The 26,290-nt window shown below is 48.1% G+C and overlaps 1 protein-coding gene across 3 annotated transcripts in view; it reads right to left on the bottom strand.

The window, feature by feature from the left end:
• Nucleotides 1-26,290, bottom strand: part of NEDD9 (neural precursor cell expressed, developmentally down-regulated 9) — a 187,641-nt gene that overhangs the window by 5,333 nt on the left and 156,018 nt on the right. For 2 of the 3 annotated variants that reach the window (XM_061147635.1, XM_061147634.1), the window contains 4 exons: nt 5,333-5,434; nt 4,315-4,416; nt 2,096-3,316; nt 66-155 (listed from right to left, as the gene is read on the bottom strand). In XM_061147635.1, coding sequence (XP_061003618.1) covers nt 66-155; nt 2,096-3,316; nt 4,315-4,416; nt 5,333-5,434 — 1,515 coding nt within the window. The remainder of the gene's footprint in view (nt 1-65; nt 156-2,095; nt 3,317-4,314; nt 4,417-5,332; nt 5,435-26,290) is intronic. The other variant, XM_061147636.1, reaches the window with a different exon arrangement.

Here is a 26,290-nt window from a genome sequence, read left to right as displayed (position 1 = left end):
ATACCTTTCTTATTAAATGGGAAGTCTTTTCAACACTAAATGGTTTTTGTTCTGATTGAACGTACCTGATGATGTTCCAGCTGCGTCTTATTCTGTTTGATGATATTTTCTTTTTCCAAGAGCTCTTTCTGTTGCCTCTCGAACTCCTCCTTCCCCTTTTATTTTTCAACATAAAGAAAACATTACATCACCACTATGATTCACTTATGCTAACAGCTTCATTGACAAACATGTAAATACTCTTCCATTGCTTTGGAAACTTCCTGCATGCCCAGTTAGGTCCTGTGAACCCCAGTTCTCAGCTGAACTTCCAGAGTCACTGTGTAAATCGGAAGTGAAAACTAAGATCTATTTCCATATGGGGTGCCATGCTCTCCACTCCACTTTACCATTTCTGTAGGACTATCCATGACCTCCACGCCCCCAAACCTCCTTAAGCAGTACTTTTTCTCAGGGTTCTTTTCTAACAGATTATCTGCAAACCCATAAACCTCCTGCTCAGCTGCTTCAGTGGTGTCCGACTCTCTGTGACCCTATGGACTGTACCCCACCAGGCTCCTCTGTCCATGGGATTCTGCAGGCAAGAATACTGGATTGGGTAGCCATTTGATTCTCCAGGGGATCCTCCCCACCCAGGGGTAGAACCCAGGTCTCCCTCATTGCAGGCAGATTCTTTACCTTCTCAGCCACCAGGGAAGCCCCTGCAGGTCTAAATGTGGGCCACATTACATTTCTAGTCTCTTCAAGTTATCTGCAATTCTATAGCAAATCACTATTTTCCAAAACACAGAGTTGGTCAACCAGCTGGGTAAATGGCTTTTGTTTGTTTGTTGTCGTTTGGCTCAGCCACGTGGCATGTGGGATCTTAATTCCCTGACCAGAGACTGGAGCAGTGCCCTCTGCATTGGAAGTGCAGAGGACTTAACCCCTGGGACTCCCAGGGACGTCCCCGGGGAGATGTTTAATGCCTCCATCTACTCTCTCCCCACACTGCTCTTCCGCACAAGGCGTGGCTCTGCTCCCTCCGCCCCCAGTTGCACTAGAGAATTTTCTAAGTGCACCCACAACGGAGCTGTTTTCAGTAATCCTCGAGACAATCCATGGCTGTCAGTCAAATGAAAAGAATGGTAGAATGAGATAATAAGCCAAATTCTAAATAACGGATCTTGTAGAACGTTTTAATCCCCCAAAGGGAAACGGCAAGCTGTCATGATCCCGGGTCAATCTGGTAGAACTGTCACTTGTAGGAGGCAGACTGTGATGGCCTGATTTCCCATATGCAGGTTAACTTCTAGATCAATTGGCAAATGCCCAGTGGTCTTCAAAGTAAGACTACGGTGGGGTTAACTTTCTCTGTGAGTAATTACACACACACACACAGAGTACAGAGCTGAAGGAAACTTAGAAAATTCTCTAGTGTGCAGAGGTTTTCAAATCCTTTTTTTTTTTTTTTTAAACAGTGAAGCACACCCCTCCTCCTACTTATATTTTTTTCTTCAAATTAAATATCCTACAGAACTGTATCATGAAATGTGAATACAAGTGGAGCTGGCCTATTTGAGGGCCCACTGTCCTACTTGGGGCTTCCCTGGTGGCTCAGCGGTAAAGAATCTGCCTTCCACTCAGGAGCCACAGAAGACTTGGTTTGGAAAGATCCCCTGGAGAAGCGCATGGCAACCCACTGCAGCATTCTTGCCTGGAGAGGCTGGTGGGTGATAGTCCATGGGGAAGCAGGGAGTTGGACACAACTGAAGCGACTTAGCACTATCCAAGGGTGGGGGGGTATGCTTGCCTGAGGCATATCAATCAGATCTAATTCAACTCTGTGCTTCATTCATTTTGCAAATGAGGAAATCAGGTGAGGTTACATAAGTTGGTGACACAGTCAGTGTCCTGGAAAAGTCTAGAGGACTCTGGACTCTCTGACCTGCGTTCTTCCTACTGGACAACACTGTCTCCAGCTTGTGAACCAGTAACCGTGTTCCTGAACCTTTAATCGTGGTCTCCACTGCCGCGATCTAGTCTGCATCTTACAGGTGTGAGCTCCAGGCCGCCGCATGTGAATGCCGGAGCCTTAGGAGTCTGGCGTCTTTACCTGCAGGTGGACGTAATCATAATCATCCATCCAGCTCCTTTCCGAACCATCGCTGCTGCTACAGTCGGGGGGCTGCTCCTTGCCCAGGCTGGGGGGCAGTGGCTTGTTGAGGGCGGGGGCCTTGTGGTCCCCGGGGGGCAGCAGCTGCCCCGGGGAGCCGGCGGGCGGGTACTCGGTGGAGTTCGTGATGCTCTCCGGCCCGCCCTTCCCGGGGCCGGCTCTGAAGAGGGCCTCGGCGTTGGTGCTGATGGTCGTGGTGAGCTGCTTGGCGTCGTCCGGCACGGTCTTGGCCACCATCACGAAGCGGTCCAGGCTGTCCCACTTGTTGTGGGGCTTGTGGACGGCCAGCACGTTCAGGGACCAGCCGCACTCGCTCAGCTCGTGGCTGGTCTGGCCCAGGATCTGGTGGGAGTCCTCCAGCCGCTGGAGCTCGCGCTTCACCTTGTGGTGGAGGACGAGCTCGGGCAGGCAGGCGGCGTTGGCCGCGGCGCCCTGCGCGAAGTGCAGGTAGTCCCTGAGGGCCAGCTCCACCCTGTCCGCGGCGGCGCGGACCCCGTTGACGTGCCGCTCCATGTAGCCGTAGCTCCGCCAGTCCGTGGTGACCAGCGCCATCAGGCTGGAGACGGCCCCGTCCAGGGCTTGCTGCAGCCGGAGCAGGCGCTCGAGGGCTGCGTCAGGGTCCAGGAGGAGCCTCCTGTCCTGCGCCGGGGAGGTGGACAGCGAGGACTCCTTGGAGGTGGTGGAGGACGTGGACATGGTGCTCCGCGTGCTGCCCGTGCTGGAGAAGGACAGCCGGTTGATGCCGTCCACCACGTCCGCGGGGCCCTTGGCTTCCGGCGGCTGGTGCAGCGGTACGTCGTACACCCCGTCCCTCTCTTCCGGGCTGGCCTTCTCGCTGGTCTCTGCTGGCGTGTCCAGAAACTGGACGCCCCGGGGGATGTCGTAGGCATCGTTGTTCTGGGAGCCCACGGGTGGGGCCGGCTGGGGGGCCGGCTGGGTCAGGGACGCGCCCCCGTGTCTCCGCGGGGCCAGCTCGGCAGCTCCGGGGGCGTCGCCGTTGTACTTAGGGTGCAGGTCCTTCCCCAGGGTCTTGGCGCCCGTCGGGGGGATGTCATAGACACCCTCGGGCCTGCCCGCTTGCCTTAGCGGAGGCGGGAAGTCGTACTCTTTCTCCAGGAGCCCGGCCTCATCTCTGTAGCCGGAGGGTGGAGTGGAATATCCCTGGGAAGCAAGTGGACGAGGACACTGTTATCTGCTGAGCGGGTTTAAGCGGGGGTGCAGAAACCGCGCGGTGCGTCCCCGCGAGGGCCAGCGGCCCTCCCGGGCGCCGCCCCCTCCCCTCTCCTCCACGCATCAGCTGTCTCCCGAGGCTGCGCGGGGCGCTCGCCCCCACGCTCTGTCGAGGGCGCCCGCCCCTGGACGCCCCGCTGCCCTGTGTGTGGACTCTCCTGCCTGAGCTGCTTTCGGGGTTCCTGGCCCATGTGTCAGGAGACCAGAGGTCTCCCCGGGGACCTGCCAGTGGGGTGATGCTCAATCAGCTGCTGAAAGGTTCCGAGACGCAGTTCCCTCTTAGGTGGAATGAAGATGACGTACTTCCTGTGCCGGGGTAGCCCAGAGTGACTCCAAACCCGTATGGTGTACACAGCCTGATTCAGCTGTGACATCCTGCATAAACATGAGCCATGTGACATACGGGCTTCCCTCCTCGCTCAGTCAGTAAAGACTCTGCCTGTGGTGCTGGAGACCTGGGTTCAGTCCCTGGGTCGGGAAGGTCCCCTGGAGGAGGGCATGGCAACCCATTCTAGTATTCCTGCCTGGAGAATCCCATGGACAGAGGAGCCTGGTGGGCTATAGTCCAGGGGTCACAGAGTCAGACACGACTGGGCGACTACACCACCACCATAGGACATGTATGAGTTGCTGGCCAAACAGAATTGATTGTTTTTCCTTCTTACTGGCTCACCTTATTGACGGCCCCATTTTCTTACGGGGAGGGGGGTTGAATATGGAATCCCTACAGTCGTCTTTGTTGTCTCTTCTTCCCCCCTGGCTCCCCTTCCCTCCTTGTCCTTGCTCACAAAGACAAGTTTTTCCTCTTTGGATTATCTCACACACCTGCGCGCACGCGCGTGTGCACACACACACACACACACACACACACACACACACACACACACACGTGCACGCGCTTTTGGCAGCTTCTGCAGTACCTCACTTACCCCTTTGCTAGGAGGGATGTCATAGACTCCTTGAGGCTTTATTTCTCCCACTGGGACAGAAAACATGGGGCCCTTCACAGAGGACGGCGGGATGTCGTACACCTGGGGAGAAACACCCGAGTTACCCGGCGTGGAAACACTTGTCATTTTATTTATTTATTTTAAATTTACACATCTATTTTTGGCCATGCTGAGTCTTTCTTGCTGTGCGGGCTTTTCTCTAGTGATGGCTCGAGGAGGCTGCTCTCTAGCCGCGGTGCGGGGGCTTCTCGTTTTGGGGGCTTTTCCGGTTGCAGAGCCCCGGCTCTAGAGCACAGGCTCAGTCGTTGTGGCTCGGGGGCTGAGTTGCTGCGTGGCATGTGGGATCTTCCGGGACCAGGGATCGAACCCATGTCTCCTGCACTGGCAGGCAGTTTCTTTACCACTGAGCCACCGAGAAAGTCCTACTTGTTATTTTGCTATGTACCAAACTTTTAATGATGGATTTGTTTACCAGGTTATATAGTCCCTTGCCCTTTGGCTGAATTCTATGTAATAAAAATTGATGGAATTTTTGAATTTTGGGTTCTTTGACTTAGAATGAATATAAAAATGATCTTAGGTGAAAAAAAAGTCTGCACTGTGTGTACTTTATTATTTTTTAAATGAATTTAATGGTTTGTGGCTGCACCGCACAGCATGAGGGGATCTTGGTTCCCTGAGCAGGGATCCAACCTGTGCCCCCTAACCTTTGGATCTCCAGGGAATTCCCAACACTGTCTGTACTTTAAAGTGTAGTTTAAACTTTACACTCCCTGAGAAAAGGATAAGCAACAAAAGCTTCGTGCGATCCAAGCCTCGGATTCCTTAAAAAAGCAAATCCAGAAAACAAGTAATACTGGCCCCTGGATAGACAACTTAAATAAAGCTTCACATGAAATGTGCAGATTTTTGTGAACTTCCCCTTCCTCTGGAGCCCAGAAGCAGAGCTGCCCGAGGTGCCCCTCTCCCCGGTGACGACCATGTGCTTGGTACGCACCCCGTGAGCCGTCTGGAAAGGAGGGACATCGTAGACGTCCTTTTGGTATCTGGTCGGGTACTCGTACACATAGCCATGGCTTGTCCTCACCGGCGTGATCACCTGTGGACGGGAAGACACGAGTAAACTTCCAAGCCGAGTCCTGAGGGCACCTGGAAGCCTCGTAATCAGACACTCCGCCCCCATCGCTCCCCCACTAGGAAAACAAAAGAAAGGGAAGAGACCAAAAGAAGGAGGCAAGGAGACACCAAGTCAGTCAACTTTCAAATCCCTCTTGAATCCCAGTGAAGAACCAGTCCCTGAAATCTCTCTGCCTTCCCCATGGTAACAAAATCACCTCAAAGCTGGTCAGACCAAGTCCCGATTCCCAAAAGGTACTTGAAGGGAGCGTGTTCATTCGCTTCAGTTGTGGCCGACTCTGGGACCCCCTGGACTGTAGCCCACCAGAGTCCTCTGTCCATGGGATTCTCCTGGCAAGAATACTGGAGTCGGTTTCCATTTCCTCCTCCAGGGGATTTTCCTGACCCAGGAATCAAACCTGCATCTCTTGCATTGCAGGCGGATTCTTTGCCCACGGAGCCATCTGAAAATCCCACTTGAAGGGAGAATTGTGTTTAAATCATGAAAGTCCTAGATCAACCCTCTGGAGTACAGCATAATGAAAAAGAAAAAAGGGCTCTGAAACCATTTGTAAAGTGAATAATGTAAATAGAGTTGAACCACTTAAAATTCCTCTCATACCTTCCCCAGGAAGCCTCTTCATCTGACGTGATTATGATTATAACTAAAATTCCATAGGCCATGAATTCCATAGGTTTATGAAGCTAAAGCTCACACAGCTCAGCTGCCTGAGATGCCTCCAGGAGTTTTCATGCTAACGAATGAAATGCATGAAATACTGAGTCCTGCAGCCGACCAGGAAGAGAGCTCAGGTCTAGTCATTTTCCCATTTCCACCAGGGAAGCAAACATCCAGACGGTGCCCACGATCAAGTGATGTCAGATGTCAGACACACTCATCGCAGCCCAGCATCTGGAACTAATGTCAATGAAACAAACCTCACCCGCCAGGCTCGTATTTTCATATCTACACGCCCCACTGTGTCCTAAGCACGGGTAGAGAAATGACTGGAACTTAATCTCCTTTGAAAATATATTTAATCCCCCCCCCAGAGCTTCTAAATGACCAGGGTCTTGTGTCTGCCTCACCCCTGTGGGGGGACATGCTAACAGCACCCAGCTCAGTATTTGTCCTTGACATTTGTGAGAACAGACGTCGCAGATTAGGAAGAGCTGGTTGTTCCCTGAGAAACCATCATCTTTTATCCTTTCTCTAATGTGAAAACTCTGGCGTCAGGCTGCCTACGAAAGTATGCAAAAAATGCTCATATCTGTCTTACCCCGAAATGGGTGGAACTCAGCCAAAAGCGCCAGTGCCCTTCTCCCTGGGGGCTCTAAATGCCTGGGTTCAATTTGCTTTTTAAATCCCTGGTGCTTGTAGCTGATTATGTCTCGCAAGGAAGGTAAAAGAGATTAGTATGCAGCCACCAGCCCAGCCCACCCCTCCACTGCCTCGGGTTTAAAAAAGGAGTCGCTTGCTTTAAGGTTTGTTGGCACAGAGCATACAGAACCACTTCACAAAGTGGCTACTGTATGGTGCAGGGCAAGTCCTGCTTTTTAAAGCAGGATGCTGGTCCCTCAGAAAAGATACACTGTGTTCCCCATGCCCTTAGATGATTTATTTTTTTCTTCACTCACTATTGTCCAGGAGAGACATGAAGTACCTTCTCTTCCTCTATCTCATCAGCTCCTCTATTTATAGCTCTCTGTTTTGGCTCTCTAATAGAACCTACTCACAACCCTGCTTTTGTTCGTCTACAAGCTTCTAAGAGTGGATTCTATCCAAGGCTGCCAAGTTAGTAATAACGCTAATGGAAAATCAAGGCTGGTTATGCTGAAGGCCAGCCGCAGGGCTTCATCTTTAGTTTGAAAAAGGGAGGGGGGCTGGGAGATAGATGGGGTGGTGCTGGTATCTGAAAATAGCCCTTGGTACATGTAAACAGGAGGCGCGGTCTCAGGAAGGCGGGCCCGGTGAGGCTCTGCCTTGCCTGTGCCGATGGTCCCTGGCAGAGGGCATCCAAGCTCCCCAGTATTCAACACCTCACTTCCTGACAAATGTCACCGAACTCCTGCGTGCTCCCTCTTTCTCATTTAGAGGATGCCTGTGGTTATCTTTTTTTTTTTTTTTTTTTAAACTTTGCATTCCAAACCAGTCATTTTCCTTGTTTATGCATTAAAAGAAACAGATGGTGAAAACCACAGCGGGGGGAAAGCCGACAAAATACAGCCTCCCTGGACGTGACCATCCAACTCACACAGGTCCACAAATGGCAAGAAGAGGGGACCCGGGCCGTGCATCTGGTCAGACGCGGGCGGGGCACAGCGTGAGGTCCCCTGTGCCGCCTGGGAGGACGGAGAGCTGGACGCCTTGCCCTTCTGGACCATCTCCTCCTCGCCCCACTGCTTGGTCACTTTCATGCCAATTGCGTGTTCTCTCCTCAGAGCAAAGTGCTGACTGTTCTGTACCTTACAAAGTATCCAGTTTTGTGGTTTAAAAGGCCAGTTTCTTACTGCTTGACAAAGTCCACAAAAACCTTTCTCCTCTCCCAGGATCACTGAACCCCAGCCTAGGAGCAACACCAAGGTCTGGCTCAGGGGAACGTACATTTGGGGCGAAATCTCCTGGGCGTTTGCACAGCAGGCAAGGCACGGATGCTCCACACAAAGGGTGTCTTAAAAACTAATTTTCTCAATGAAATCAGGTCAGGCTTTTCATTTCCTTTCTCCCTCCGTTTGTTTTTCTTTCCTGCATTCCTTTCGTTCTGCGTACTTATTTATAGTTACAAGGGCTTAGCCTTAGGAATTACCAAAGTGACCTCTTAATTCCTTACTGATGCCACAAAGAGGGGGCAAATTGTGGCCTTCCCAGGGCTCTGTGACCAGCTGCGCCTGAAACTGTTTTCCTGGTTCTCCTGAAGAGGGTTTTCTGCCCAGGTAAGGAATCCACCCTTCCTGGGATGTTTGTATACTTATCATTCGTGTCAACTAATGGAAGAGTCTGAAGGTGGATCTCTGAGAAGAGCTATGGAGCAAAGGGCAGACTGTAGACATGTGGAAAGGGGACAGTCCATTGAATAAATCTTTGAGGCTGGATCCCAGCAGGGGAGGATCAAAGTTTGGGAACTGGGGTTATCTTAACTCTCTACTAAATTGTTTTTTTTCAGATTTTAAAAAATTTATTGGAAGACAATTGCTTTTCCATGTTGTGTTGTTTACCATATGACTCAGCAATCTCACTACTGGGGATATACTCTGAGAAGACCATAATTGGAAAAGACACATGTACCCCAATGTTCATTGCAGCACCATTGATAATAGCCAGGACATGGAACCAACCTAGATGTCCATCAACAGATGAATGGATAAAGAAGTTATGGTACATATATACAATGGACTATTACTCAGCCATAAAAAGGAGTGCATTTGAGTCAGTTCTGGTGAGGTGCATGAATCAAGAGCCTGTTATACAGAGTGAAGTACGGCAGAAAGAGAAAAATATTGTATATTAACGTACATATAATGAAATCTACTAATTCTGCTTGTAGAAAAAGCAAGAAAATGCACAGGGCTTACCCCGTCCCATACTTTAGTTCGCATCATTTTGTGCCTCAGATTCTGGGCAGCATGCGCTCTTTAGAGATGCTATTAAGACTTCCATGTCTCCTAATTTTGAGACCCGTGCATGCTGAGATTTGAAAGATGGGGTGTCTGTGTCTAGGGTGGCAGGGAGGGTTAGGGGACACTGAAAACCGCCAGGTGTGAGAGTCACTGGGCCGGGACGGAGCCCTGGGTCTGTCACCCGTGTCTCTACATTCCGTTGGCCTGAGTTTGCACCTGTAGCAGGGCCCAGGCCTGATGTGGAGCTTCCTGTGTGCTGAGCAGGTCGGGGGAAGGGAGAGACACGCTGAGATCCTGTGCTGGGGGCACAGAATTCCTGCCCTTCTGAGAGGTGGCAGCCAGTCCTCGGCTCCAGCCAGCTGCCATCTTGAAAAAAATACTCCCTGTGTTGCCGGATCTTTCCAATTTTCACGAGAAGCCAGAAATCTGGGTTTTCATGTGATATCTGGCTTTCAAAATTGGCTCAACTATTTCAAACAGCATCTTGGCCAACGACACATGTCTCTGGCCCCCAGGTGCTGGTCCTGACTTTCATCTGTGTATTTCTTCCTCCCCCAGTCCCCTCAGTCTGAGGGCAGAACCCCAAAGCTCTTCACCAGTTCCATGCTTCGGCAAGACGGAAGCACTCCATTTTTCGCAGGCACCCTGCGTGTCTCACCTCTGTGCTCCCTCTCATGCCGTGTCTTTGTGCAAGATGCTCGACTTTCTTTCCTCCTATGCAAACTTGATTCAATTTTTGGGCCAACCTGAGTGCCCCTCTCCCACAAACCCTTCCCAGACAGATACATCTCCATCCTTGGAACTGACTGTGTGTGTACCCACATCTCTAACAGTGCTTATCCCTTGAGGACTGACTGTTTCAGACTATCTCATCTCTTTTCTTCTCACTGTGAGCATGGAGACAGGGCTGAGCGCCGTGCCTTGAATGTAGTAGATTTCGGATAAAGGTATAGACTGAATATGGTAAAAGGAAGGCAGTAAAGGAGAACTCGGGCCTTTTCTTAAGCAAAGGGGTGTGGCTCTGCAGAGGGGAATTACAGATGATGAGGTCGGTTTCCAGTTAGGTCAGCTCTAGGATGAGTGGCACCCGTGGGAGGAGGGGTGTGACTTATCAGCCACCCAGGGCAATGCTGTGCAAGCGGGGTGGCCAGCAGAGCAGGGGGAGCCTTGGGTAGAGCTGAGAAATCAGAAACCGTGGAAGGATTTTATCACCTGCAGCACTCTTTGGTGCAAACCACAGCTGGATGGGAGCCAAGAAGGGCCACTAGCTGGTTTCCTTTTCCCCAGCTTAGAGCCTGCATGTGACCCAAACACCTGCATTCTTCTCAGCTGCAGGCCAGAAACATATGGGGGAGTTTTGCAAAAAGGAATGAAAACAAACTCTGCTTTTTGCCTTCACATCAGAAAGAAGATACAGTAGAAAGGACCAGGGGTCATGCTTTCTCTAGTTCTGAACACAGGGGACAGGCCCGTGTCACATGAAACCTCGGACCGAAGGCCAAGGTCACACTGGGTCTCTGGCTCATTGAAAGGGGAGTGATGGAGAATGTAGGCTGGACGCAGGCAGAGCTGGGTGTGGACCCTGGTTCTACCGCTTAGGAGCCAGGAGGACACGGCCATGGTGTTTGTCCATTCTAAGGCTGTTCCCTCACTGTTGTTTAGTCGCTAAGTCGTGTCTGACTCTTTTGTGACCTCATGGACTGTAGCCCGCTGGGCTCCTCTGTCCGTGGGATTTCCCAGGCAAGAATACTGGAGGGGGTTGCCATTGCCTCCTCCAGGGGATCTTCCTGACTCAGGGATCGAACCCACACATCTCCTGCCTTGCAGGCAGATTCTTTACCACCTGAGCCACCAGGGAAGCTTGCTCCTCATTAGGAGCACATAAATGATAATACTTATAGGCTATTAGGAGTAATAAATGAGATCAAGTACATAGGGGACCTGGCATAGCGTAAAGCTGTAAGCCTCAGCTATTTTTATCATAATCGTTACCTAGGTTATGCAGATTTTACTTTTGGACTTAAACTGGGCAGAAGGTAATTCAGATCAACCATCCTAATGAAGACAGCTTTAAAAAAGTGAGGAGATAATATGAAAAATCCTCTTGAGGGTATCAAAAGTTAAAAGATAATAAAGAATTACCAGGTCAAAATAGAAAAGTGGAGAAGGGGGAACTTCCCTGGTGGCCTAGTGGTTGAGAATCTGCCTTGCAATGCCAGGGGTGCAGGTTAGAGCCCTGGTTAGGGAAGTAAGATCCCACATGCTGTGGAGCCACTGAGCCTGCCTGCCACAGCGAAAAGGTCCCACATGACGTGGTGAAGCTCTCGTGTGCCACAACTAAGATTTGACGCAGCCAAATAGGTTTTAAAAAGAAGATGAAGAAAAGGAAAATGGAGAAGAAATTCACAGAGAGAAGCCCTGAATTCTGAGGTTGCTTTTCTTCCGGGCATTTGCTGACCTAAAATATGTATGAGAGCCCACATTGTGTTTTCTCAGCTTCTATGGGTGAGGGGACTTGAGGGCTCGTCAAGGTAGAAACCATGAAAACCATCCTCCAGTTTGGGTTGGGACCTTAACAGCTGCATGGGAAAGTAAGGATTAACCGGAAGAGAACCTACCCTTGTACAGGCCGGAGCTAGGTTTTGAGTCATCACGGGGGGCAAGAACATCTCAAAGCCTGAAATTAGACTTATGTGCACTTGTGAGGCTGGCAGAGAGAAGTGAAATCCTCTCTGAAAGTACAGAACGTCTTGATAGGCCTTCGATGATCTCTACCAATATTAAAAAAAAAAACCCACAATGTCCAACACATAGTCAAAGATAACCAGGAATGCAGGAGATAAGGCAAGAGAAACAAGAACAAAACAGCCAATTCCTGCTTCCTTCCTAATAGGATGAGGATGTCTGATCACAAATCTCAAGGCCACTTGCTTTCAAAATGTTACATGATTAAACAGCAGGAGAAAACCAAATTTAATCATCCTTAGATCTAAGTCATGTAGAAAGACACCAACCTTCGCAAATGTATAAAGTGTTCCGGAAGCCGTCTATGAGGCAATGGAAATTTCATACTAAAGCAGGACATGACAAAAGACTTCGGCCCTGGTGATCATGAGCGGATTTACTTGGATTACTGTTTTACTTTGGTCATATCAGTGTTACCATTGTCACAGTTATCACCGTAACAGCAAGAGACACACCAGAAAACCCAGACACACCATAGAAAACCCCAGGAGAAAGCGTGCTTTGTCATCTGAGAGATACAGAGATTTACCCCAAGAGAAAGACAGCAAAGAACCTAATCCAAGAGACTACTGAGTTTCTCCTCGGTGGATTTCTTTTCAGTGGGCTGGGTTTGTCAAGAGGCTCTCACGGAGAAGTGGGGCGCATATGCATAAAGACTGTTTAGAAGCAAAACACTTTCTTTCCAGACAACTTCTGCTCACACGGCATCACTTGTACCAAGGTCTCAGCCAGTCTCCTTGGAGGCACTGCTTCCCGTGGACATCCACTGAACCTTCTTAAAGCAGAGCTGGTGGCCGCTGGGGAGGGGGCGCAGCGAAGCAGAGGCCCTGCGGTTAGGAGAGCTTCCGCAAGACATTGCTCATTCAGGGGGCACCGAGCAAAGTGGGGAGGGAGCCGGCTGTGCCCCGAATGAAGACAGATCCTGCCCGCCCTCAACCTGGTGAAAGCCCATTACTAGGGTCTCAGGCCCCCTCGGGTTCTGCGCTCCCTCAACCCCAGCCCTACGGCTCATCTGCTTATCACAAATTCTCATCTCCCTCCGCCTACTCGCGCTCCTGTTTTGACTCTTGCCCTCCTTCCGTGCTCCCAGCAACAGGAAGGAAGAACAAAAACAGAAAAAAGGATGCAGAAAAGTCCTCCTGTTTGAGAGAAAGCATTGGGCGGAGTGCAGGAGAGCCAACGCCGGGATGCAGAGGAGCATAAGGAATTTCAGCACCATCGGTCCTGTTCTTGTAGCTTTTATTAACGTGGTTTTTTTTTTTTTTTTGACGTGGACCATTTTAAAACTAATTAAAAATTGTATTTGTTTATGTTTGCCTGTCCTGGGTGTCTGCTGCTGCGTGTAGGCGTTTCTCTAGATGGGGACGGCAGGGGCGGCTGTCTGGTTGTGGTGTGAAGACTTCTTTCTCATTCCAGTGGCTTCTCTTGTGCAGAAAGGGCTCGCAGTGCAGGCTTTAGTAACTGCAGCACGTGGGCTCACGAGTGGCGGCTCCCAGGCTCAATAGTTGTGGCGCCGGGACTTAGATGCTCTGCGACATGTGGGATCTTCCCAGATCGGGGATCGAACCCACGTCTCTTGCATTGGCAGGCGGATCCTTCACCACTGAGCCACCAGGGAAGCCCTGATGTGGACCATTTATAAAATGTCTTTATTGGATTTGTTACAGTATTGCTTCTGTTTTATGTTTTGTTTTTTTCAACCAGGAGGCATGTGGGATCTTAGCTTCTCCACCAGGGATCGAACCCACCATCCCCAGCACTGGAAGGTGAAGTCTTAAAACCACTGGATCAGCTCCAGGGAAGTCCCCTAATGTTTTCTTCTTATTATTATTGCTATCATTATTCATAGTTCTACAGTTGATGTATGTACGTATCAAAAATTACAAAATAGGATTTTTTAAAAGTTTTAACAAAATTTTAAAAAATAATAAGAAATTCCACTTGGAGGGGGTAGGAAGGAGTCTTCTGTAACTGTTTTAATCTCTGTGTTCCATGATTTAATTCCACGTCCCCCTCTACAATCCAAAGCAACATTAGGAATGGTCTGAATTCCACAATCCTTTGCTTCTGATACCCAGATAACACTTCCCCGGTGGCATTAGTGGTAAAGAACCCACCTGCCAATGCAGGAGACGTAAGAGATGTGGGTTTGATTCCTGGGTCGGGAAGATCTGCTGGAGGAGGGCATGGCAACCCACTCCAGTATTTTTTCCTGGAGAATCCCTGGGACGGAAGAGCCTGGGGGGCTTCGGTCCGTAGGTTTGCAAAGAATTGGACATGAATGAACTGACTTAACACGCACAACGCCTCAGTAACGGACCAGTGGAGCTGACCCTTGAAACCAGCAGAGTAGGAATGTGTGTGACCAGCTCCTGGTGCTCTGCCCTACGGCCTTGTCAAGAACTGGGCAACCCAGGTGGTGCTCAGGAAATGTAATGGGTAACTGATGAGAAGTGAAAAAGCGCCACGGTGCCATAGTTGTTACAGCACATATTACGGTGCCATAGTTGTTACAGCACATATTCATCACCTCGACATTAACAGCGCCAAAGACTATCTGAATTCAAAAGCAGGCCTCACTGATTAGCAGTCATCTTTTTGCCTTTTCCTAGATATATGTGGAAAGTAAAATTAGATGGCTTCCTGTCTATCTTTAATCCCTCAACACAGTGTTTTATTTATACTGTCTCTGGGACTTGTGCATTAACAAGGGTATTTCAATTTCTAAAACTGCCTGTTGGAAAGGACTTATTTTACCTAAATGGCCTTAAAAAGCATTAACAGAGCCACCCAGTATTTATTCCATCTTATAATAACCTCTTTGTCTTAAAGCTCATGGACGGTGTGACCCATTCCCTTTAAAGAAAACCCCAGGAAAAGAAACGTCAGTATTATTAGTGCCTGCTCATGAGAGCTTGGATCCCATTTTCAGAAACTGCAAAGTTACAGGGGTTTGTCTGTTTAAAATACAAGATGACTCCTTGCTTTTCTGTGACCGGAGGAAATGCCACAAGTTGCCTACACTAGATTTATTAATTCTCTATAAATTCTCTCTGCTCCGCTTGGGTGTAGCAGTGAGCTCATTTATTTACTTGCATAGCAACAATATAATGAAAACTGAGTCTGGCCTTAGAAATACACCCTCCTGGGCCGTGTCCATGGTTAACCCTTCCTAATGCTTCTCCTGTATACATGGAGAGCTTTCCCCCTGTATTTGGGGAGGTGATCGACTTTCCTTCAAGGACATTTGGATGCCTGGTTTTAGGCTAGAACGAAGCCTTTTGCTAGCCACGCGAAAATCACGGCCGAGTCCTTTTTCCAAATGAGAAAAAAGTCCCTGAAGCTCAGAGGTGGAACGGCACTCTTAGTCCCGCTCCTTTGACATGGCGTTTGGACGGCAAACCACTCTGCAAACAGTGGCCCGATTGTTAGACCCCCAGCACGTCTCCCCGCTGCTTTCAGGAAGCGCTTTGTGTCGCAAGTGCTAAAGCAATATTTAGTTATGGAGTGACCAAGTGCCAGAGAGCAGCTAGGAGCATTTAAACGTGAAAGAACATGTTGGGAAATGACGTCCGGCTTTTGCAAGTGTTGGAGGTCTTTCTCTGGACGGGGCTGAATACAGCCCATGACAGAGTTGGGCACAGCACAGCCATTTTTTTTTTTTTTTTTAATATATCCCGAGGCCCGAAATGTTCTTTGAGTGAAAACTATAAAAGGCGCAAGCATTTTGGTTCTTTTCTTGTCCAAATAAATTCAACAAAACACGAAGCACAAAATCTAGATTTTTGACTCGGATTTCAGAGAGGTGCTCAGACTGCCTGAAAGGGATGTGATGATGGAAAGAGGGAAGGGTGAGAATTTCCGCACCCAGATGCCTCTGGGTACCATTTCCTCCTAAATAGGATGAGGGAAGACGCTGTGACCTAACTGGAAGAAAAGGGTGATGGCGGGCGGAGGCGGCTCACGTGGCGGAACCTGGTGGCGGATCTGAAAGGCGCTGACCCAGGGTTGCGGCAGGGCGGCACCTGGGTCACCTCTCTTCGAGAGGCACCAGACCCATCAAGGATTCCTGCCGAGCCCGGAGGATTAAACAGAGGAAAATGGGCAGAACACGAGTCCCAGGACGACACTCTCTGAGCTCTTGGGAACAAGGCAGGCATGAGCGCTCCTAACAAGATGCCGCTGCGAAGTGTTCTCTGTATTGGGATTCGCTCTGCTGCCCCCGCCCCCCAGCTCCCCACCCTGCCCCCCGCCACCGGGCTCCTGTCTACTCCTTGCTCTTTTTTTTTTTTAAATCTAATTTTTTTTCATTTATTTTTATTAGTTGGAGGCTAATTACTTTATAATATTGTAGTGAGTTTTGCCATACATTGACATGAATCAGCCATAGATCCTACTCCTTGCTCTTTAAGACACGGTTCTGCCTTCTAAGGGAGATTGTGGTTTCCAGATAAGAAGGTGGGTGGGATCCTAAAGGAAGGGTGTAAGGAGGACAGGCTCAAACGGAGGCGCCAACCTAAACTGACATCAGATGCCCGGCTGTCTTTTCTTCTTTCTTAAGAATCTTAAGGCCAGGTCGTGTAATTAAACTTTTGAAGAGACTCTGGGAAAAGAATCAGATCAGGATATTTGGGTCATAAAATTTTAGCTAAGACCATTAAGCGATAACTCAACCCTACTCCCCATTTCACAGCTGAGGGGACTCAAGTTCAGAGGTTATTTAGCTGGGTGATGACGGGGGTGTGCCCCACCCCCCTCCACCCCCCATCCCGGAGGCCATGGAGACTGCACAGTGTTGATAGGCTTCACAGCGAACAAACTAGACATTACCTCTCTAACTTCGGGCTTCCCAGGTGACTCAGCGGTCAAGAATCCGCCTGCCAATGCAGGAGACATGGGTTTGATCCCTGGGTCTGGAAGATCCCTTGGAGGAGGAAATGGCAACCCACTCCAGTATTCTTGCCTGGGAAATCTCCATGGACAGAGGATCCTGGCGGGCTACAGTCCATGGGGTCACAGAAGAGTCGGACATGACTTAGCTACTAAACAACAACAATAACACCACCTCTCTAACTTCACAAATAAATACTCCTAAAAGAAAGTTACTTCCTCATTCGAGAAGCAAAACTTGAGATCTGGGGAACTTATGTTTTGGAGGTGCCCCTTTCACTGGCAAGCCAGTTCTGGGAGATTTGACTGCATCTGCTTAAATGAATGTATCCACTTGGAGCAATTTAAAGTCATGAGAAAAGCTGGTGTTGCCAATGATAGAGAAAGGCATCACGGCAGTGTTCTCGGCAGTACCAGGGTCTTGACAGCATCCGGATGCCCTGCTCAGGCCTTCTCTACAGAACCCGGATGCCCTGCTCAGGCCTTCTTTACAGAACCTGGATGCCCTGCTCAGGCCTTCTTTACAGAACCTGGATGCCCTGCTCAGGCCTTCTTTACAGCATCCAGATGCCCTGCTCAGGCCTTCTTTACAGAACCTGGATGCCCTGCTCAGGCCTTCTTTACAGAACCCGAATGCCCTGCTCAGGCCTTCTTTTCAGAACCTGGATGCCCTGCTCAGGCCTTCTTTACAGAACCTGGATGCCCTGCTCAGGCCTTCTTTACAGCATCCGGATGCCCTGCTCAGGCCTTCTTTTCAGAACCTGGATGCCCTGCTCAGGCCTTCTTTACAGAACCCGGATGCCCTGCTCAGGCCTTCTTTACAGAACCCGGATGCCCTGCTCAGGCCTTCTTTACAGAACCCGGATGCCCTGCTCAGAGCTTCTGAGGGTCAGCCTGCCCTGGAGCAGGAGATGCGGCTGGGCGGCGGGCATCTCCTGGGATCTTGACTCTGACTCCCTCAGCCTCCAGGCCATGCTCTGGATCCGAGGTGGGAGCCTTTGGAAGTGACTTTCATTCTTTCTGGCCAACAGGACGCTTTTTAGCACCCAGGGCTCTGGTGAGCTGGAATTGCTCAGGAGTGTTTAAATATGCCTCTCACTTTAGGCCTTGGCAGCATCAGCCATTAGCTGGGATGTGAAAGTCATTAGCTTCAGAGTCAGACAGATGTGGGCTCAAATATGAATCAGACCTCTTCCTAGAACGATGTCCGTTAGCGAGGTCACGTCTGAGGCCTCAGAGCCCGCCCCTGGAAAGTGGAGGTGGTGAGGAACACCTTAGGAGGCTGGTGGGGGGACTACATGAGATTATGTATGTAACACCCCTAATGTGCAAGCTCCGAGGGACCCCCGGGTCACCCCCACTTTAGATCTAAAATGATCTTTAGAACAATGAGTAACTTAATAACATGCTGAAGGTTAACTGGGGGTAAATGTGAAAACAAAAAACTGTTCTAATAGCTGGTTTAAGTATGCCATGCTCTAAGGAAACCAAGTGCTATAAGAATGATTCAAACAAACCAGACGTGAGTATGGCCTTGCTAAGGGGTTCTTTGTTCCAAAAGTTGATCTACTGTGGATCCCTTTGGGGGGGTGGGGGGAGACTCCTTGTGCTCTTCACAGGCTGCTGGAGTCACAACTTGGAAGGAAGACATACCTTCCTGACTCACACCTGTGCAGTGAGTCACACTCAGATAGGAGCAGCCTGCCTCTCTGGCTGGGGGCCTGGACCACGAGGTTTATGGCACAGCTATTCAGAACCAAGTGCATTTGTTTCTTTTTCTCCTATTTTTTTGACCACCCCTGTGTGGCATGCAGAATTTTAGCTCCCCCAACAGGGATCAAACCCGTGCCCCCTGCAAAGGAAGAACAGAGTCTTAACCACTGGGCTGCCAGGAATGTCGCCCAGATGCGTGTCTGACTACACCTACCTCTGTAAGCACAATGTACTCAAACTAGTTTGCTTTTAAAGATGTGTTCAACCAATAGTGTCTCTGTTTTACCATCAAATCACCAAAATTTACGTATTGTTTCCTCTCCCTCACAAATAGAGCATTGTCTGCTAGGTTGGACAATACACTGCCTATGATGCTGACCCGTTCTCTCCGATAAGCACAGTCACATAGCATGAAGTCATTCTAGAAGGAGGGGACACTACCTCTGTTTGCTTTGGTGTGAGTCTGTAAGAAGTTACTAAATCATTCATAGAAATATGCATTATCTCTGAGCTTTGTAACCAGTTGCAATGGAGTTTGAAAGCTTTGGCACTGACCAAACAAAAAAGATCTTTGTTTGAAGGAGGTGTTACAATTTGCTCACCCCACTGGTGTGGGTGACTTGATGGTGAAGAAATACTTTTCATTTTTAAAGTGATGTCACAGAGTCCTTGAAATGCTCAAGGACCTCCAATTTTGTGTAAGATTTTAAAAAAAAATTTATTTGGTTGCATCAGATCTTAGTTGGGGCATATGGGATGTAGTTCCTTGACTAGGGATCTAACCTGAGCCCCCTGCATTGGGAATGCAGAGCCTTAATCACTGGACCACCTGGGAAGTCCCTAAAGATTTAAATTTTATCTTGACTTTGAAGGTAGAGATATTAGGTGAAAGTCCACTTTTCTGCACACCCCAAAGAGCCACATATTGAGGGAAAAATTCATTAAATTAGAACTATCTTTATCTAGAAATGCACAATTCTGGAACAAGGTCATAGTTTATTGAGTTTATAAGTGAAGATACCCTCTACCTTGTCAAACTCTGATTCTCCCCAATATTATTCAGGGTGTGAATGTATGGTTTTGTGTGTGTGTGTCCATGTGTCTGTCTAGGAAGTGAACAAAGGAAAGTGAGGTGGAGTCAGAGTTTATCTTCTCTATTTCCTTTTAATCTATTTTTACTTGTTGGTAGATGAGTCGTACTCTAATAGCAGCTAGCTGGTTGGTAACTGAGTGCTGTCCCGGACAACCAGATTTCACAATGCTTCACATCCCAATAAGGGAAGTCCTCTGCCTCCTAACCAAAGGCTTCAGGGGTGTGTGTAATTTATGATGACTCAGCGTCTAAGAAGGCACAAACGTTGTAGCTTCAACTGTTGTTTATGGTTCTATATTACCTTTCAAGGAATGGGCCTGGAAGACCTGGCTAAAGTCTTTGAATCATTTCCTGCCAATATTGGGCTATGTCTCATTTTGGAAGGTAGGAAGTAGTCTTTATAAGGATGATGTCATGGGGTTTAGATAAATCTTAAAGGTTACTTGAGTTGTCTACCTGGAAGCAGAATGTGCCCGGGCCTAGTCTATCATACACAGTATAAAGGTGGGCTGTTTCAATGTGCCTGTGAGCTGTGGTGGTAGTGGTCAAGAACTCGCTTGCCAATACAGGATATGTAAGAGACCTGGGTTAGATCCCTGGGTGGGGAAGATCCCCTGGAGGAGGGCATGGCAACCCACTCCAGTGTTCTTGCCTGGAGAATCCCATGGACAGAGGAGCCTGGCCGGGCTACAGTCCATGGGGTTGGTCTCAAAGAGTCGGACATGACTGGAGCGACTCAGCACACATGCGCAAGCTCCCTTAAGATTAGGTGAAATCTACAACATATTTTGGGACCCTCGAGGAGGGAGAAATTGCTGGGGTGCAGAGAACGCTTCCCAGAGGAGATAAGCATTGAAATGGGTTTTAAAGTATGAATAGGCGTCCACGGGTAGCACAGAGAAGGGAAGGCGGTAAAGAGTCGCATGTACAAAGGAGGCTCTATTCCTCAGCAGGAAAAGTTTGGTTCTCCTCTTTCGAGACTATACGAGTGTTAACTTATCCTGTTGTCTAAATTCGGCAAAATGCATACAAGTTATGCCTTCAGAAAAGCTGAATGTGACCTCAGTCATGCTTCAAATGCTCCCTGGTGGTGAACAGATAGTTATGATTATAGAAGACAGATGGTGACATTCTCCAAGACCCTCCTGGGGGAAAAGGACCATGTATTATCTGACATGTGTCATAACAGACTAATGCGCTGGATGCCGGATCTGACTTGCGTGAGCTGGTGAAGGGGTGATAAGATCAGAACCACTTTTCAGCTATTTAAAGGTCAACTCAAATTAAATGCCTCCTTCCTTGCTTCTGCCTGTGCATTCACTCATTGGCTTTTATCTGTGTGCTGATGGTTTGCGAGGAGCTTGGCCTACCGCAGTAGAGGCAGCCACGTCAGCCTGGATGGCAGTCTTGGGGAGAATGGACACATGCATACGTGTGGCTGAGTCCCTTCGTTGTTCACCTGGAACTATCACACCATTGTTAATCAGTTATACCCCAATACAAAATAAAAAGTTAGAAAAAATAAAAGAGAGCCAGCCATGGCCTCTGCCTGCCTTAATGGAATTTATAATTTAGCCCAAAACTGATTTCAGAAAGATGCAAAGGAAATCTAAATCCACTAGTTAGAATAAAAACAATATGTTCCAAGAATCAGAGAAACATACATAATTCTCTGTGAAGATCAGGCACGAAATGAGTGAACGCAGGTGGCAGGTTTTGAGCTTTGAGGCAGAGAAATTTACCTCTTAGACCTTTGTAGACCTTGTGCTTTTGAAGTGTGGGTCTAAATCGTCCCCTCTAAACCATTCAGTTCTGTTCAGTTCAGTTCAGTCGCTTAGTCGTGTCCGACTCTGGGATCCCATGAATTGCAGCACACCAGGCCTCCCTGTCCATCACCAACTCCCGGAGTTTACTCAAACTCATGTCCATCAAGTCGGTGATGCCATCCAGCCGTCTCATCCTCTGTCGTCCCTTTCTCCTCCTGCCCTCAATCCCTCCCAGCATCAGGGTCTTTTCCAATGAGTCAACTCTTCGCATGAGCCCCATATTAGGGACAATTTTGCCTTGAAAAAATTGAGGACACTTTTAAAAAATATAATTCAGCTTTTCAAAAGCTTGGACTATGAGTAACTCATTTAATTTAGAAATGCCTGTGAGTTCTTGGCAATCACAGAGCATACTTAGAAGTCTTTGCAAAGTGAGAAGAATCTAACCTACAGATTGCTTTCACATGTAATGAAATAGTTATGACATCTAAAGGTAACAATTAATGAGGTTGACGTTGTGTTGCTTCTGGCACATTTGTCGAAATGTTTACTAATTTCTATCAATTTCTATTTTGCAGTTTTCGTATTTTGGAGCCAAAGTTTTTTATTCAGTGCTCCAAGGTTCTCGTAGACACTGGGCATTCTGCCCACAGCGCCTAATGGATATAGCGGCCCTGCACACAAAACTCAGAGTGAAAGAGACCAATGAAATTAACTTAAGGTGTCAGTGTGGATGGTTTCCAGATAATTTGGGGAGTTCTTTCCACTACGTGCAAAATTTCTGGAGAACCAAAGAAAGAGCCACACAGTCACGGGAATAGCATATACACTAGCAATAAAGCATTTGCATATTCAGTGCAGAGTATAGAACACAGAGATGATTGGTTCAAAAGAAACTCTGAGAAAGGAAAGAGAAACACAACGGAGAGGCACTCATTTTTTTAAGGCCCTGCTCTGCAAATCACTGTGGCCCTGGTCCTTTTCATACTGTGTATCATTTAATTCTCACAGCAACCCTAGGAGGTCCTTATGATTATTCCCATTTGACAGATGAGGAAACTAAAGTCTAAAGAAGTTCGATCACTTGTCAAGAGATTTATAGCTACAAAGAAACAGAACCAGGAGTTGACCTCCCCCAGAGCTCAGGCTCTTCTCACAATGCTCATGCTGTCTTCTTTCAGGAAAGGGTGGGGATGATATGATTTTCTATTTCTCTAACCACTGATTTAATAAGTGACGAATGTCATTTTCTGTGGATGGGATGCAGGAAGCGGGGTGGGGGCTGGAGTTTCCCGGAGAGCAAGGTTGAATTGATACGAGGCAGAATTCACTCTTTTTTTTTTTTTTCTGAGTGATTCATTAGTAGAAAAAACGTGGATAAAACTTCCGAAGCCCACAGGCTGTAGCAGCGTCAAGGGAATCTTTAACTGTGGAAAGTCCCGAATCACAGGTTGGAACACATCCAGCCTCCCTCATAGCCCCGTCACAGCTCGTCTCCACATGCCGTCCTGGACCACCTTCCCCAGCTATCCCAGGAGCTTCCTAAAATCCCCAGCTTCCCCGGGGCCTGGGAACCTGCATTTCAACTCACCTTCCCTCTCTTCCTTGCTGAGAGGTAAATTTTAAACCATACTTGAGTGGTTTCAGATTTTAGAACTACACTTCAGTGGTTCAGAGCCACATTCCACTGCCTTTTTTTCCTCTCCTTTAAGAGATTGTAAGGACTAGAGCGTAAGCCACCAAGAATAGCCAGTTGTGGGTTTACCACCATTTTGCAGACGGGAAATTAAAAGAGAAAACTGGGTATGGGGCTATTTAGTTGAGTCAGAACTATCCAATGAGAACTCAAACCAAACAAACAAACAAAATTCCTGCAGGGGGGTTATCTCGGTACACACTTCCATATACTGAGAGAAACTCTCGGGGCCTTGGCTGAAGTCACCAGTGTGATTCTCACCCAGTGAGAAGCTCCTGAGTCAGAGATTTTTCTTTTTTTTACACACACAAAGAACTTTTTGCTTTATTCTTCTAAATCCCAAAGTGACAAAGATACTATCAATCAGTTTCTGGGTAGCATATGCCAGTATTTTTCTCACACTGAAAATTTGAAGGGAGAATGAGTTTTTTTTAAATTCTATTAGCTTTAAAAATTGAGGAAAAATCTGTGGCCAAAGCTCAGACCAGATGGGCATATATGTTTTTAACAAAATAAGTTAAAGAAAGAGTTAATGTATGTGTGCTACAGAAAAAAAATCATACCTCTTTACTTCATGTGTCAGGAATTAATTTAGTGTTTTTAAATTTTTCCACAAAAGATTATCTTCTCACTTTAACGTGAGAAAGCTGAGCGTAAGCAAAACTGTATTTCATGTTTCATTCTCTTAAATAATCAACCACAAAGTTACTTTTCAACTCGACACAGTAACAGACCATCACAGACAAGGATTCTGTAACTGAGGGAGATGCTGATGGAAGTTTTTAAAAAATTACTTTATTATTCTTTGATTTATTTTTATCTTCTGGCTATCTACAGAGCATATGGGATCTTAGTTCCCTGACCAGGGATTGAACTCTTGCCCCTGCACTAGAAGCAGAGTCTTAACCACTGGACCATCAGGGAAGTCCCGATGGGAGTTTTTAAAGCAGCTGTTGGTACTCAGAAGATTAAAATGACCTGTTAGCAGTCAAGCCCTCTCCACTACAACGAAGGAAGAAAGGAGGGAAGAAAAAAGGGGCGCGCGCACGAGAAAGAGCCGGAGGCATGGAGGGAGGGCGAGGAAAGGAAAGAGGACGAGCCCAGTCCCGTGGGGTGTGAGCGAGTGGTCCAGCGGACAGCATGGAGGTGGCAGCCCAGGGCCGGGGGCACTGAGACGGCTCGAGGTGAGGCCAGAGGTCTCACCTGGTGTTTGGCAGAGGAGAGCCCAGGCTATGCCTCCTGCCTCCCCACGTGAACAGCCTCAGACCTGGACTGCTCGAAGCTCCACCCTCGGGGGTCTGTCTGCCCCTGCGCTCCGTAAACCCTCCCCAAGGCCTGCAGCATCCTCCATGAAGGGCTGGCAGAGTGAGTGCCCTTCCAGAATCCGACTTCCTCCTACGGAGGAAGTCCTGCCTCTTGCTTAAGCATAAAACCTTTCACTGATTTTAGAGTTAAAAAAAAACCCAAAAACAAGTGCCCGAGGGTAACCTCAGCACTCCGACCTCCACCCAAGGGAAGATGTGTCAAAGTCTCTCCCCTTTAAATGGATGGAGGGCTCGGGAGTCAAACTGCAAAATAGTTACGGCAAACAAAATGGGAAGAAGTCTGAAGTTTCAGACTTTTCAGGCTTAGGACTAAAAAGGTTTAAGTCTGAAAATGAAAACATGTCACCTTCCTGCCAAAATAAACTGTGATGGAAGCTCAGACCCCACCACCTTTCAGCCAAGCATTTCCTGTCCTGCCACATCACCCCCACCTGCCTCACACCAGCTCCGATGAGGGAGGGCTATTTTTAAGATGCCAACAGCCAGGACCAAGAATGAGAGAAGTTATTTATTTATAGTTAACACCTCTCGAGCATTCTTTTTCTCCCCTATCTCCAGGCGATACAGGCCTGGCTTGACTCTCCCTTTGAATCTAAAATCCCTGGGATAAGAAGGACTATGAACTATCACAGGCGCCATCCATGACCCCTAGACTGGGATCGTCATCCTGGACAACACAAGTTGGAAAACTGTTCACTTCTTGAGGAATTCCTCCCACACCAGCTTGTGCGACATCTGTGCTCTTGAGCAGCATTTTGTAAAACACACATCTCATATAAAAGGTGACTGGAAAATACCTTTGTGGCTTTGTAATTTAAAAGATTCCAACAGTAAATCCCCCTACTCTTTTTTTCCAACAGAGGATTCCATTATCATGCAAATAGATATTCCATTATCTACCTGGGATTATAAACTCAGACTCTTGTATTGGGTTTTGCAAGGCAGGGCGTGTGTACTTATCACATTCTCTGCATCAACAAGCTCTTTCTGGTGTCTGGCTGGATCCTTTCATTCATGACTCAGTGATCTTTTCTCATTCTGTTAGATGAGCCCCTTCTTAGAACCAGACCTCACAGGACCCATCGCAGATCCTCGGAATTTGCCAGTAAACCAAACAGAAACGCCCTCGCTTGTAATGTGCACAGAAGGTTCATCTTCCAGCTGGCTCTTACCCCCACCCACCTCCACACACACACACACAAACACAAGTTCAAGGCCATCACTTTCTTCACAGCTGTTTCCCCACCTGATATTTGGTGTTTGCTGATGTCTCTCGATACAGTGTAAGTACTGTGGAGGCCTCATTCACTCTTGGATTCCTCACTGTTTCACAAGCATCGAAAATATGCTAGATGCTTGAAATTCATTAGATTGTCTGCTTATCTCAAATTCTTACAGAATTTGGAATTACAGAGAATGCTGAAGAGGTCCTTCATTTTTTTTTTTTTTTAAAGATTTTTTGATGTGGACCATTTTTAAAGTCTTCATTGAATCTTGCTTCTGTTTCATGTTTGTTTGTTTGTTTTTTCTTGTCTGAGAGGCATGTGGAATCCTAGTTCCCTGACCAGGGACAGAACCTGCATGCACCCCTTGCAATGGAAGGCGAAGCCTTAACCACTGGACCACCAGGGAAGTCCCCTCACCTTTTTTTTTTTTTTTTTTAGTATGATACCTTCCTAAATACCCTAGCTCCGCTATTTTCACCCACAGCCTCAGGCATCATTACAGGAATTACTCAAAGGACAAGAGGCTGGCTCGTCTCTGTATTCACCAGTCTATGTGTTAAGTGAGTCGACCTTGAGGCTGGCAGCTCTCCAGAACGCAGTGGTTGGCATCACCCTCTCCCCCTTCCTTGCGGCCTCCACTTCTCGTGGGCTCTTTGCATAGCCAGGCGTGGGGCATCATGGCCGGTGGGGTCATGATTCAGCTCTTAGTAAAAGGAGAGTCCTTGCTGCCTCACTGTGCTCATGCAAAGTATGGTGCCTTTTTCTCA

Source organism: Dama dama, chromosome 7 (genome assembly GCF_033118175.1).
Source record: "Dama dama isolate Ldn47 chromosome 7, ASM3311817v1, whole genome shotgun sequence".
Classification (NCBI taxonomy): Eukaryota; Metazoa; Chordata; class Mammalia; order Artiodactyla; family Cervidae; genus Dama; species Dama dama.
The sequence above is the reverse complement of the archived record's forward strand: the minus strand, read 5'-3'. Positions and strand labels throughout refer to the sequence as shown.